The following is a 14,833-nucleotide window of genomic DNA, read 5'->3' on the forward strand; positions in this document are numbered from 1 at the left end:
CGATGCCAAGGTGTAAATACTTTTTAATCATGCATTTTAAGCATTTTTTATTACGATGTTTAAAAACTGTGATAGTTCAGAGAAAATAGAACATCTAAAATAAGATTCTCACAGAATATTGGAGGTTAAGCAATATCCTTAACCTCAACTGTTTCGCACGAATCAGTGTAAGAGATAACTCCCATTGTAATGGTTGTGTGCGCTCGTCAAAATTCCGATGCTCCCGATAGCACAAAATGTGTCATTAAACTCACGCTGAGGTCACTTCCTCCCTTGCTTCTTTGACTGTTATGTTTACCATTGTGTAGTGATATCACTGCACGGTTCCTCCAGAAGAACACAAGTGTGTGATGTCTCTAACTTACACGACTCACTGTTTATTTCTGCAGCGTGGACTCGTGTCACTATATCTCTCACACAAGTGTACAGTTTAGAAGTTTTAAGAAATCAATCGAAACTGACTTTTCAGTCTGAAGTAGGCTACAAACCACTAAGTGCTAAGAATTGTTGAAAATGGTCGAACTGGCCATCGGGTATGCTGGTACAATCCATGACGTTTATTCTGTCTGTCTCTTTACCTGCGCAGGAGAGCGTGCACGCGGTTCCAGTGGCCAGTCACAACCAAGTTTCAACCCCCACCGAAACGACCAGAGTCGGTTCAGTGCTGATTTCTTTGCCATTGCACCCCCGCTGTCAAATAATTTGATTTGGTGCCAGCAGGATAGAGCATCTCAATTTATTTTCAATATACACCGTACAAGCAGTGTAAATCTTGTTGGCACCTGTTGATAATTTAATTATGAAAATAATGCAAGGGAAGAGTCATGTGTGTGTGTGTGTGTGTGTGTGTATATATATATATATATATATATATATATATATATATATATATATATATATATATATATATAACATTTCATGGAAATGGGTTATAAGCCACCAACACACATTAAGCATGCCTCCACTTTTTCTTTCATATGGTGGCTACTTCCTTTGTATTATATTTAAAACCTGAACTACTTCCCAGCTACAAAAAAGCCACTGTCTGTAATACAGCAAGTAAGTAAGATGCATGAGTTATTTTGGATTTGTTTAACTTAAGTTGCATGACATACATAACTAAAACAGATTTTGATGACTGAGAAACAGCTATCAATTCATCTAAACAAGACCACTGTAAAGCTCTGTTGGTTTACCTAGACAAACAGAAGGAAAGCTTGAGCTCATCCAAAACGCAGCAGCAGCATCCCCACTTATAGACATATTGCCTAATGTATTACTCTAGTAGTGAAATAATTTCTTTGGCTTCTAACATCACATAATCAACATCTAAATTCTACTGTTAGTTTACAAAGCACTGAATAGTTTTGCTCCTCATTACATTTCTGACAAGTCAGGCCTCTCAGGTCATCAAGTTTTCTGCTTTTCTATCTATACTTGAATGAATGCACTGAGCTGTACTGGGAAGTGGTGAGGTTACTTTCAGTCACTATGGTCTGACTCTCTGAAAGAAAACTGCCTGGTGATTTGATATCTGTCACAGCTGTGGTCACACTCAAATACAAACTGGAAACTATTGTCTGCTATATAAATGAAGCGAAAACCTAATGCAAATTGATCACCATTGATCTCTTTTTGTTTTGTTTTGTTTTTCCCTTTTTCCTTCTCAGTTTTGAACATTTGATTTTTTATTGTATAGCAGTCCTTATAAGTTGTACAATAACAGACATGTTAGAATTGTGTTCAACATTATAAATGCCATTGCAGTGATTTCTTTAAAAGGCAGACTGTCATCTGCAACATAACATAACATCTTTCTCTACAGTAGAAACTGTATGCATGTTTTCAGATTAACCACCAAGTGGCAGCATGTCACAGCAATGACACACTACCATCAACCAACTCAGCAGCACTTTTGGTTGCACTTAATGGCATCCAATCAGAGAATAGAATCAGTCCTAATATGATCCTGACATTCAGCCAAAACATATTAGGACTATTCAACTCTTAATGTGATGTAGTAAAAGACCATAGGGTTATTACTTATAAAGTGGTGATTGATTTCCTGAGGGACTCATCACAGCATAGAGAGAAATCTACTCTAGATTTACATTTTCTCCAGGTTTATTGTGTGTTCATATTTTGTTGGAAGCCAGCACTTTACTATCTCTATTTAAGTATTTATGAATATACAGTATGTTATAATTAATAAAAGAGAATCTAAGGTAATAATATTTTTAATTGTTTATCAAAAATGACATAATTAGATTTTTTGTCCTCATCACACATAATAATTTTGGAGTGTTTTCTGACATTTTATAGAGAAAACACCAGATTAATTTAACTCAATTAATCAATAATGAAAACAATCATTAAAAGTATAATATACAGGATTATTATTATTATATTACTATATTATTATCAGTTGCTATTTGTAAACACACCTTTCAAAGTTGGCCCCTCCTCCCTGGCTTAAGAGAGAGGGAGATCAGCAGTGGTCAAGTGAGCCAGAGAGTGGATGAATAGAGGGATCGGTGTTAGTGAGAACAAAGCAGTGAATCACAGAGATAAAGTTGTTTCAAGTTGGTTAAGTTCTAAAGTGTGAATAAACACACTCACGCCTCTACACAACCTTGTTGGAAGGTGTTGCACTACTGGATTTTGAATGAATGCAGCCAGCCTCATCCTCAGTCAGACAGACCCGCAGCTCTATATAAATCCATGACACCAACAGAGAGGGAAGAGAGAGACAGAGATAGGTGTAACATGGCCGCTATGTTTTACGCCCACCCTCACATCCTGCATGCTTTTATTTGCTGGGTGCTACACAGCTACTGCCCAAAGGTTGCAGCCCTGAAATGTCCCAAACACAGCAAAATAAGAGGAAAACAAGAAGAAAAGCAGAGGGCATGATCTCTGCAGATAAACACACAGAGGAATTGCTTTTGTAGGAGTCTATACATTGTTTTTTTAGGAAAAATCAGCATATTATACCTTTAATTACAGCACGACATCAGACTCAGCAACAGTAGCATTTATCTGGGGTCATGTTTTTGGTAACCAAATGTAGGTCTAATATTCACTCTACTTTTAGCTCTTTCTTGGTCTTCACCAACTTCTGATAAAGTATCTGTCTCTGTAGTGGCTAAATGGTCCGCTGTGTGTTCACCGGCCAGTCTGCTGTTTGGTTGGTCATAGTGGATTTATCAGAGCTATTTTGCTAAGAAAAAAAATTGATGAGAACAGAACAGAACGTAAATGTAAATTAGCTGGTTGAAAAAGCATCAAGCTTAAGGATGCAGAAAGCCTCGTAGAACTGTGAGGAACTACACTATGAGCAATTTCTTTCATCATTATTCCATTCTTACATCATTTTTCGATCCATCATCATATTGATTCATTCTCGAAATAAGTTGGTTATTAATTGTCAAAGTAATTGCTTTAAGCTATCCATTAAAGTAGAATAAAAACATTCCTGTCTGCTCTTTATCTTTAGAAGTGTTCTTGTCATATTGTACCTTTTTAAAGACAGTACAGTGCTCTGTCCTATAGTAACCTCTAGTCACAACTATTGGACAGCTACTCTTATTACAGTACAGCCTGTGGCCACATTTCATTTCTAAAAGGAAACCCCCTTCTTCTGCTTGTCCAGCTGGTCTGGCCTATTTTCTTCTCAGATGCCTGCCTCAGCTACAGTTTATGAGTCAAAACAGCATGACAGAAATGACATGAGCGGCTCTTTCAGACTGCATCATCCCAGATTAGAGACAGCAGAGCAGGAAAGGAGGCAACACAGATTTCTGCTTTGAAGCTGGTCCCAGTTTCCTCCGGGTGCTCCCTCCCAGCCAAACACAACTGGAAAACATCAACAGCCAGAAATTCCAACCTGATATGCATGGAGATAGCTTCCTCTCTGCTCTCTTGAATATTAAACTAAGAGATATTACACCATACTGCAGCAGTCAGATCAGTATTTGAAAGCCTGCAGCATGTTTTCATCCAGAGACTTACTGGAGTGGCCTTGATGTGGTTATCCTGCCACCCACTCTGTGCTGTAATCGCTGCTGTCGTTCAGCGCTGCAGGAAATTCAGATTGGTGTCATTTCAGTTAGACAGTCACTGGGCAAATTAGTAGAGAGGCGGTGACTAGAGAGACAATGAAAGGAGAGCAGGCTGGTAAGTTTGTCGGCCATGACAACAAAGCCTGCCATTGTTTGAAGGTTCATATATGCTCTGTAAAAGGTTTGGTGATAAAAAGAGTGATTTTATCTATGTATGTATGTATGTATGTATGTATGTAAATGTTTCTATATATAACAGTTTTGAGGGAGTATTTCCAATGCAAGTGTGCCAAACACCAAATAGCATAGAAAGTCAGCAACTAGCTAGAGAACACATGCAGCAAAAGACCACTTTCATCTCACAGAAGCTGGCAAACACCGAAACTAACAAGAGAGTTTGGACTGCTTGGATTTTTCTGGTCAGAGCCATGACTCCAAATAAATGTTAATATTTGCTCCATATCATCTGAATATTAATAGGCAACTGTTTGCTAACATGTTAGCCATATAAACATGCAATGTTCAGCATATGAAATTGTGCTCCAAAAGGTCTTTGATTTTATATTGGGAGGGTAGCATACACTTTTTCTCAGAGCTTTTTTGCTGAAAATAGCTGCTTGCTTAAGGCAGGAAAAAAGGTTGATGAGGGAAGTGACACTGAACCAAAATGGTAGAGTACCTGTACCTGAAACCAAAAACAATTAGCTAAGCGATGGTTTTGGGTTGGATTTGTCATTTCAAATGATTACCAGTTTCCTGTTGCTGGAAATGAGTTTGACAACAGTGATGAGAGAACCAAAACAGTAAAGTTGCGTGCCTGAAAACCAAAACAAGCTCAAAAGATGCTAAAAGGTTCCGCAGAGCAGAGGGAACTGCAGAGCTGGGTGATAATTGTCTGCAAGTTTCCTCAAACAGTTCCTTTGACCTTACACCTTTTCATTTGATCCAGTCTTGATATAAAATTAATAATGTGTGCAACTTTAAGCCTAGTACTTCAGTAAATGCACTTTCCACATTACTACACAAAATAATATTATTATAGTACTATGTAAAACGGTAGTGGGTATTAATAATTACACTATTACATTTCTGTTATTGTCAAATTTCTCATACATGCACAAGCCCAGATAAATATCTAACTTCATTACAAATGCTAATGTTACACTATCTGAATAACAGATCTTTTTAATAAGCAACATTCAAATAGCAACAAAGCAAAAGATTCAGCAATTTCATTTTTTTGTTTTTTATTATTGCAAATAGGAAAATAGCATTTCTGGTATTCAAAACAAAAAAAAAAAAAAAAAGAAAAATACAGCCTGTTTTCAACCAGATACACAGGCAGGATTGGGAGAGAAATAGAGAGAGAGTTGGATGATGATTAGGGAATACAGGTCTGGATGTAGGTCAGTAGAAGCAGCCTGGGGAGGCTCAGACACAAAGACTGCACTGGTTCAGACAGATAAACACGTCTGCCCGTCTGTCTGCTTTGAATGGGTTTCTACTTTACTAAGCATTTTTTAAAGAATGAAATCTAGTGTATCCATAATGCTAAGACAAATAAATGTGTACGATTGCTATGTAAATGACTGTGCACTGCTACATGCAAAAGTGCTCTACTTTTTAGTTCATCCAAAAGCACCAATGTTTCTTGAGCTAAGTTAAGATTGCCAGTAGCTTACAATTTGTTGTAGCAAGTGTCTGCTGGTTCAACAGAGACAATCCAGTTAATGTGAAGCTTTCTGTTATACAGTCTCTTCATGTGAAGCACTGGTAGGTTTACAAGCACCAAAGTGTTGAGATCAAAGAACAAATGATAATAGTGACTGCATGACACAGTGCAGTTTAACCTTCCCTGGAAGATATGCTTTTTTTTGGCATTTTACAGGTCTGATACATTTTATGGAACTACCATAAGAGCACAATGATTGTTTCTGACTTTCCACTAACACAAGTGCACTTGAGACCAGCAGATTCAGCTTAATAGTTTGTGAATGGGTAGAGTGGGACTCCTAATCCCAGACCATGATCAGTCTGACATTCCACAGATTGATCACACTACAATCAAACTCACATAACAGACCAAAAACCTTTCCAGAAACACGACTGAATAGCTTAATGCACTGATTGAAAACCCTCTGATAAAAAAAACAAAACAAACAAACATCTACATACAAAGGCTACAAGCTGTACACGTTATCTTTGTTTTTCATGTTAAGTACATATTATATTGAGTATGCTAATACAGATGATTGGATAGATGTTAGCTGCCTTTCCAGCTGTTTAAACTATTAGCTTTTCTTGTTGCTATAACCAACAGAAAAATGTTTACAGTAGCTGCTACTGTAAATAAGAAAGAGCAGTGTTTCACAGCACTTTTGAACCATTGAGCCAAAGTATAACATATAGGTCGAGTAGTTTTCTAGGCCACATAAATCGGCCCAATGATTTTCAAGAGAATTTCAGCTTATAAACTGTCACACACTGCAGGTGTCGTTTTCATGCTCTCACAGGGCCAGAACAGGGATTTCTGGTTTGGCAACCCCAGTTCTGAGTCACAGTTAAATAAGAGCAGTCATATGATAACAGTACAACAGTAGGATCAAGTGAGGTTTTGTGATATGGACAAAGGCATCAATAGAGATTTGGGCATACTGGGACTGAGAAAAGGCATATGGGTCAAAAAAGGGAGGATTATGGTTGGACGAATGCAATAAAGGCCAGGTCTGAATGCATATAACATCAGAGGTTTAGGGACTTTGTCAGCTCAGCTGAACTGTGCACAAATCCACATTTAGTATGACTTAATCAATGTCTCAGCATTTACTCTTAATATCAAGAGCCATACCATTCATTCAGAGTGAACAGTACCTCTGAACATCTAAGTACTTAGAGGACACTTCTGTTCCTTTAATCAGAATTTCACCCCACACAGATGGCTGTCACGCTCTGCCATGTGAATTGAGTCCATCGCAAGTCTCATGATTAGAACACATGGCATAAATGTGATACTAAAGAATAAATCTTCACTTTAACAACATACAAGAACATTGGGGAGCTTTATCCATGTGGACCCTGGAGTTTGGCTTCAAGAATGGGGCCAATGCAAAAGAAGAAAGGAGATAATATAATTACAGACGCTACAATTATTGTTGCCACCCTACTCTCAACAGCACCTGGTAGCTTGGTAACAGGAGCAGTAGTGCAAGCAGCGGTTGCAAGATGGGCCTTTCAGTAAGACTGTCTCCTGTTGATGTTTTTTGTCTTATGTTTGTGTTTGTATGTGTAGGCCAGGAAATCCACTTTCAGCTGATTTTTCCTGAGGTGGCTGTTAGCTTAGTATAGGATGAGCTGCTCAGAAGGAACAGTATAAAGTAAACAGCAGAGAGGAGAGGAAATAAGGAAATGATGAGGGTGAAACCGCAGCCAGTCCTCAAGATTTTTTCTGAAAGTTCTGCTTCTGAAGCACCAAAAGTCCTGAGGGAGACCCGGACCCCACCCTGGTCAAAGCCAGCCCAGACTGATAGGGTGGAAGGGTGCAAGGCAGGTTTTAGGCCAGGTATCACACAGTGGCTCTGATAATCCTGCTGGGCCTGGAGCTGCGGTGGACCTTTGTGTGTTTGGATAAATGGTCACTGCGGAGCAAACTTCTTTTCACACAGCGAGCACTCGTATGGCTTGATGCCAGAGTGAGAGCGACGGTGACGAGACAGTTCATCGGATCGGGAGAACCTGGCGACACAAGAACAGATGGGTGGTGTAAGGAACACAGTTAGAAAAGGAATTAAAAGGATGCTTTATCAGACTGGCCCACTAGCTAATTTATCCATTAAGTGATAAGAACACATGCACCAAATTTGTCATAGCAAGGAGCTCTAGGCCCACAGAAAGACTGCTGCTCTGGGGCCCTGACTTTTTGCAGACCCTATGAATCACCATGTTTTACCCTACTAGCCAGTGTAGCTATCAGACATCAAATCCATTATGATGACTCATTAGTGCCTGACTGTATTTACTCATTTACATTGTAAAACTACTGAAGGTTTGTGTGTCAGTAAATGTTGGGAGTGATTTCAAATACAATGTATGTTGAATGACAGTAGGCTGTAGAGAACTGCATCCATATTAAACCCCAGTGAGTATAATGTTGAATTCCTTTCATTCAACATTATACTTAGAGAAGTTTAACTGCTTTATACTTTGGTAAGCAATGGTGTATCGTGTGCGGCTAAATTAGGCAGTTTTTCGTTGCGGATTGGTGCAATGTACATTTAATGTACAAATGACAGGACTGAACTGGTAGGAACATTCTCTGTTAACATTAGAAGAGAAGGAGATGAGTAAGGGCAGACTGTAAATGAATACATAACTGATCAGGTAAAACAGTTCCAATATGTTGTTATGTTAAAAATAAAATCTTTTAAAATGTATAAATCAAGTACTAGTTTTTAATCACTATTCCTCCTGTTTATGTTGGTTAATGTTATCTGATGGGTATGTTGGCCCTGAGAAAATCTTTTGAAACTCTGGTATAGTCATGTATTTATTCTTAGGTGAATTTTATTCTGAAATTATTACTCAATCCAGTCAACTAGTTGATCAACAGATTGGAACAAAAATTTTGACAACTCATTAAACATTTAAGTTTATCAATATAAACATTTTCATGTTAGTTGATATTAATAATTATCACGACAAATGTCAAATCATTATTTCTTTCACGTTTAAAGGATGGTTTCTGCTCCTGAGTGAAAGTTAAAGAAACAAGATGGTTAACTGTGTAGTACTGAGTATTGCATAAGAACAGTGTGCAGCGGCAATGTACAGTGTGCACACTATACACAGGCTCAGATTTTTTTTTTTTAAACTGAGACACAAAACAGATATTTTACTGAGCAGAAGACGGAAGCTGCTGGAATACCACTGCCTTGTCTGTTCCCGAAAATATAGGACTTTTCAGTTGTCAACATATTTTATAGGTCACACAATATTGGACTATTGATTTGGTGTATTTTCCACCAGACATTTAGCCTTGCAATATTTTCATCACTATACACAATACTGGCTACAAACTGGCATATGCTGGCTAACATAAACACTGCCACCAACGCAGAGGGAACTGACAAAAAAATGCAGGTTTGTCTAGCAAAAAGATTTAACCTTTGATGCAACTCAATGTCATATCATTCAGCAAGGCACTAAGTTGGACAAACAAGTATGTGTACCATCCTGTTAGATTACTATTGTTGGGGCCGAGGATAAGATGATGTGCTGTGATAACTATTTTTAGAGTTGTAAAATCCTCCCTCATTGTATTATAAACCACTGTGCAGTATCTTGGTGTCTGATAAGCATTCCAACTTATGGATCTGTTACTCAGACTCTTCCCAAAAACTCTTCCATTAATCTCTGTTTCAAATGTAGTATTTACTGTTAAACCTGGTGCAGTTCACGTTATGTCACATACCTCCAGCCACACTCAGGCCAGCTACACGTGTAGGGCTTCTCTCCGGTATGCCGGCGGAAGTGAGCTTTCAGGTGGCTGCTTTTGGTGTACATCTTCCCACAGCCGGGGTGGGAGCACTTATGGACCCTCTCTGTGGGTGGCACTCTGGTCATACGGGGGGCCATGGCCTTCAACAGACCGTTGCCCTGGGCCCCGACCCCTGTCACGCCCGTAATCTCTACAGTCCTCATTGTGATGGGCAGAGGGGCAATCTTCACGTACTTCTGGTCAGCTGACTTAGTATCTCCACTGTTTAGTGATAAAAAGGTGGTGGGGCTGGAGGGCACCTGGGGGGCCAGCAGGGTAAGATTTTGTCCTGTAGTACCCTGGAGACCCATGACGAGATGAGTGAGCCAAATGCCATTTTGGGCCCCAGGAGGAGAGCCTGCTGGAGTCTGAGGCTGGGCCAGAGGTAAAGGCTGGAGCTGGAGAACCAGCGGAGCACCCAGGAGCACTGGGGGGGTTAAGGTGGATGCTGAGGGAGTTTCTTGGGCTGAAGGGGAAGGGTCAGCTGGGCTGGGGCTGTTTTGCTCATTCTGAGGGGTGTTTGGGTTGGAAGTGCTATGGGAGGTACTAGTCCCTGGATCACTGCAAGTCTCTGAGGAGGAGGTTGGGGGAGCACTGGAGGATGGAGATTCACTGGAGCTGCATGGTAGAGGAGAGGCCTCTTCTTTAGGGGCCATTAGCCCCTCTTTGACCAGTTCCATCTTTTCCATCAAGAACTCCTCTATGTCCTCCAGGGTTGGGGAAAATGGGGAGGAGGGATGGAAAGGGAATTCTGGCAGCTTAGGCTCCTGACTCACAGGTTCCCCTTCCCCTGCTGCTCCCAGAAAAATATGCAGACGTGCCCCATCATCTTCATCTTCTTCCTCCTCATCTTCCTCCTCTCCGGGGCTGGAGCTGCGCATAGCTCCCAAGTCCCCTGCCTCGGGACTGTTGCAGGAAGTTAAACTACCCCGCTCGCTGCAGGCTCCGTCTCCAGGACCGAGGGAGAACAGGCTACTGCTGCTGCTGCTGTCCCTGAATAGGTCATTCTCCAAACTCAGCGTTCTACTGCTGAGAGACACCATTGATCCAGGCCAAATGCAGAATAGACGATGTTGAGGAAACTCTATCCAGAAGAGGAATCACAAAAACCTGCAAAGGCAACAGTGAAACAGAATTTTATTACCCAGCAGAAAGTATGGTAAAGGTGGATGAAAAGATATTTGCCTTAATGCCTGGATTTTTTAAGATTTTGGCTCTTAAATTGTATTATATATTTACTTAGTACATATACTTACATATATTTATTTAGTTGTATTATATTTAAGTACAGTGATCCCACAAGTAACTGGTTTCCTGAAACAAATGATATAATCTGTGGTCTCTACACATGTGTAAAACCATAAATAACTATTTTTCCTATTACTAATAAATACTCTGAATTTGCAATTTGTACATTTTATGAGACAATAACACAATAAATACATACCATTATGGTACTCCTCAGCTTATGAGTTGATAAAAGATTAGACAGAATTATTGCTTCGTTGTACTGTCTACTGATGTCTACTTTGCTTACTTAAACTAATTTGCCAATGTATACACATCAGATGAAAATCTGGATTTCATGTCTTGCTCAAGGACACATCAACGTGTAGGTAGGAAGAGCTGGAGATCAAACAGCAGCCCCTGAGATTAATGGCCTGCCAACCAGCAATGAACAAATAACAAAAACGTCTTAGGGGGGCTCAGGGAGAAAATTTGCACTTGGACCTCTACTGAAACGTGTTCGTACACCTTGCCACCTCAATGTTCGCATTCAGTCCAGTGCAACCATGACTCCTATGCTTAAAAATTAATTCACGTTAGTTTGAGGTAATTTGATTAAATAAAACTTTATCTGGAATTATGTGCCACATTAACATAATATAAAGTAAAATGATTCATGTCTTAAATTATATATTGATACAGGCCAATGTGTAAGATTAGCCTTGGTTGATATTGCACATTCTTCAACAATTTTAAAGGTGATCTTCATCTTTAGGCCCAAATAATAAGCACCAGTCTGGTACCATTAATCCCCAATTATGCACATGTATATAAAGTGAGACAGTAGCAAACAATATAATAGATAATTCTTTAACTATTCAAATTTCCAGAATGTAAAAAGTTAAACTTTAACTAAACAGCGGGCTACGGGAGTCTTTTTAAGTCCTCTATTAGGTCCGCAGACCCCAAATTTGAAACCAGGGTCCAAATAAACAATGGTAAGATGATCTCCATTTGCTTATGTAAAGGATGTTTGTTGCTGCTGTCAGACCGTCGGGCACATGTTGCAGCAGGGCCTCATACTTTACACAGCGCGTGAACACGGCGCTGTATAAACACGGCCCGTACTGACGCGCCCATAACCATATGGCGAGGAAAACTCACCCTGAGAAAACAATCGCCCCGTGAAAGCGGATAAAACTGCCCTTTCACTTTGTTTGCAAAGGAGGAGCAGTCGACATCATGGGAATCCGCCTGAATACAACTGCGCCTGCATAGGAATCCACGAGTCTCAAGTTCGGCTGGGTCAAAAAAATGTTCTATTTATACTCCCCACGTCTCTCCGGATGAACCGAGCAGGAGAATCCCGGACATTTGGCTCGACCTACCGTGTGCAGTTCGGAGGAGGCTCGGTGAGAGAAAGCAGCGCCGTCGACGGGATTGTATATTTTCGCAGTTTCCTTTTTCCTCCGTCGTGTTATTTTCGTAGCACACTCACATCCCGTCCTTGCCACGGGTCCATGTTGGCATTCCTTTTCCCAGCGTCACGTGACTGTATCGCTGCACAACTCGGAGGCACGGGTCCTGTTCCGCGTCTCTGATTGGCCGAGCTCCTCGGAGGCTCGCCCTAAAAGGAGCGCCCCGATTGGCTACCCCTCGATAAATTCTGACTGCCATGTGTTGATGGAGGGATCACTATTGCACGACTTAAGAGGAAACAATGTGGCCTATTGATGGTATACGCATGGGGGGTGGACAAAATAATGAAGACACCAATTAATGTAACATCTAACTGATTATAGGCCATATCGAGGCTTTTCCCATTTGGACAGCTTCAGTGTCATCCTGCATTCTGAAAGCTTACCAAAGAAGAAAGGACAAACAATCTTCTCTTCTGCTTATGTTGCAGTATAAACTACACCACTTCAATTTTTATAGTAGTCTATGGAGGCATTAATTTGTACCTTGGAGCCTGATATTTGCTATTAAACAGATGTGCAGGGAAATCTTGACACTTAAAATACTGATTCCCATTTTGGAGCTGATAGCTACCACATGCAAATGTTATAAAAGCTGCAAAGATAATTTAACAGCCCTCAGTTTCATTCAGTTCACACCAGGTGTTATTTCTTTGTGTGCCAGCCTTCATGGATACTTACAATCTCTGAAAGGCAACACCTGTTGGCCACCTTCTTCACTGAGGCAAACAAGAGCAATTGCCCAGTGATGTAGTAAGTAATGTTGGCATCAAGAAAATGTTTCAAAAAGTAGGGATTCAAATATACAAACTACATAAATTCCTATAAAACATCTTGTGTAACTGCTGGTGTTCTGTGTTGTGTTATGTTGAAAAAGGCCCACCCAAGGATGGTGAGGAGTTCTCATGGGGGAGTTCTCTGTTTATTGACTGACAAAAAAATGTAAGTCTCCAGTCAGTTGTGATCATGTAAGTTTGCTCACAACAAGAAAGTGCAGCACAATACATTAAAACACAGAAAACATACCTAACAGAAAGAGATATAACAAAAGTCTACGGTCAGTTGTGATCATGTAAGTTTGCCCCTACACTGAGTAAATGAGAAAAACATGTTTGCATGTTACATATTAAGTTTTAAGATAGCAAGTAAGCTAACAACCCTAATAACTGGGAAGGTAACATGCAGAAATGTCTGTGACCACAACACTTACTTCTCCCATGGAGCACAACAACAAAATGTGAGATATGAATGTAGGAAACCCCCTTTATAGGGAGGGATCCCCAAAAGTGAACGTAGGGGTGCAGGAGCCCAATCTCAAATGTTCCACATACTGGCCACACATGTCAAGTGATAGCATTTGTTTACATTTATATATTTGGTTCATTAACACATTGCCACTGTATAACTGACACTGTTACACCTGCCTAATCAGTTTTACCCAAACAGACAGTGTTTTTGCTAGAGTTACTGTTAAAATGTAAAGTATAACACACCTCTATGAGCCAAAACATACTAAATTACATAAATTCCATGACTGGGTTAGGTCATTTCAGACCATTTCAAGTTTATGTTAATCCCTCAATGAAAATACCACAAACTAAATGCCATATCTCTGACCACTAGGGGCTCTGAGGGTCTGAAGCCCTCCAATCCATTTTTCCTGGTTGCTGATCCAGCCTGCTTGAAGTTGTCTTTCTTTGATTCTTTAACAGTTAAAGTTTCGGTTAGTAATAATGTTGCAGATTTTGCTCTGCTTTTACTGACAACATTATCCCAAAAGCCCTAAAAATGACCATGATACTAATCTTTCTATTATTTCTTTCTATTATTTCATTTACAGAAAATAACAACAGCAAACATGGATTATAAACAGTCAGATCAATAAAAGTTCAGTAAACCAACAGTATAACAGTTGTATAGTTTGCAAGCATCTATCTTAATTTTACAAGCTTTTCTCAAGCATGTATTTCATCAGATGCAATATAACATTAAGAACAGTTTATTTTCACAATTTTAAAGGACACTACTAAACATTATTATACTAAGTGGAGCAAGATTCTTTCTCTGTGTTGACTCCTTGGTCAATGGAAGCTTTTTCTCCCAGTGGAACTGTTCACATCTGAAATATCCCTCGTAAAAGGCCTCTTACATGTTGGGTTAGACTAGAGCCTGCTGGGCCACTGCAGGCTTTGCTCTACTTGCCAATGACAATAGGAAAAACAGTGACATATTAACTGGTGTTGGGGCAAATGATGTCAGGGTGACAGGATGAAGAGGAACATGTGTGGCCTGGAAGTCATAAGCAGTGTAATCATCTTCTCCAGGCTTCTTTCAGTCAAAGAAGTTGACGACTGACTTACATAAAGGTTCTGGCTGAATGATGCTGTTCCACTGTTTACATGTCACAGATAAGTTTATTTTGGGAATATACATACAGTGGATTATTAAAGAGAGGTGGTTTCCACTCAGGGTTCAAGTGTTACTTACCATATTAAAATGTTGCTGCTGGCAGTATCTTTAGTGCTTTATTGCTG

At 39.9% G+C, this 14,833-nt stretch overlaps 1 protein-coding gene across 1 annotated transcript; it reads right to left on the reverse strand.

The window, feature by feature from the left end:
* Nucleotides 1-5,305: 5,305 nt before the first annotated feature.
* Nucleotides 5,306-13,177, reverse strand: si:ch211-117k10.3 (Krueppel-like factor 15). The gene is made up of 3 exons (XM_018667614.2): nt 12,210-13,177; nt 9,529-10,704; nt 5,306-7,793 (listed from the first exon to the last, which is right to left on the reverse strand). Exons 2-3 carry the CDS (start codon nt 10,635-10,637, stop codon nt 7,694-7,696), a joined length of 1,209 nt encoding a protein of 402 aa, XP_018523130.1. The 5' UTR covers nt 10,638-10,704; nt 12,210-13,177; the 3' UTR covers nt 5,306-7,693.
* Between the last annotated feature and the right edge of the window lie 1,656 nt (nt 13,178-14,833).

Source organism: Lates calcarifer, linkage group LG12 (genome assembly GCF_001640805.2).
Source record: "Lates calcarifer isolate ASB-BC8 linkage group LG12, TLL_Latcal_v3, whole genome shotgun sequence".
Lineage (NCBI taxonomy): Eukaryota > Metazoa > Chordata > Actinopteri > Centropomidae > Lates > Lates calcarifer.

Excerpts from the sequence above, each read along its gene's own strand:
- si:ch211-117k10.3 (XM_018667614.2), bottom strand. The coding sequence starts at position 10,637 with ATGGTGTCTCTCAGCAGTAGAACGCTGAGTTTGGAGAATGACCTATTC. Across the intron at positions 7,794-9,528 it reads TGGCCTGAGTGTGGCTGGAG|GTTCTCCCGATCCGATGAAC; the intron begins GTATGTGACATA and ends TTGTGTCGCCAG.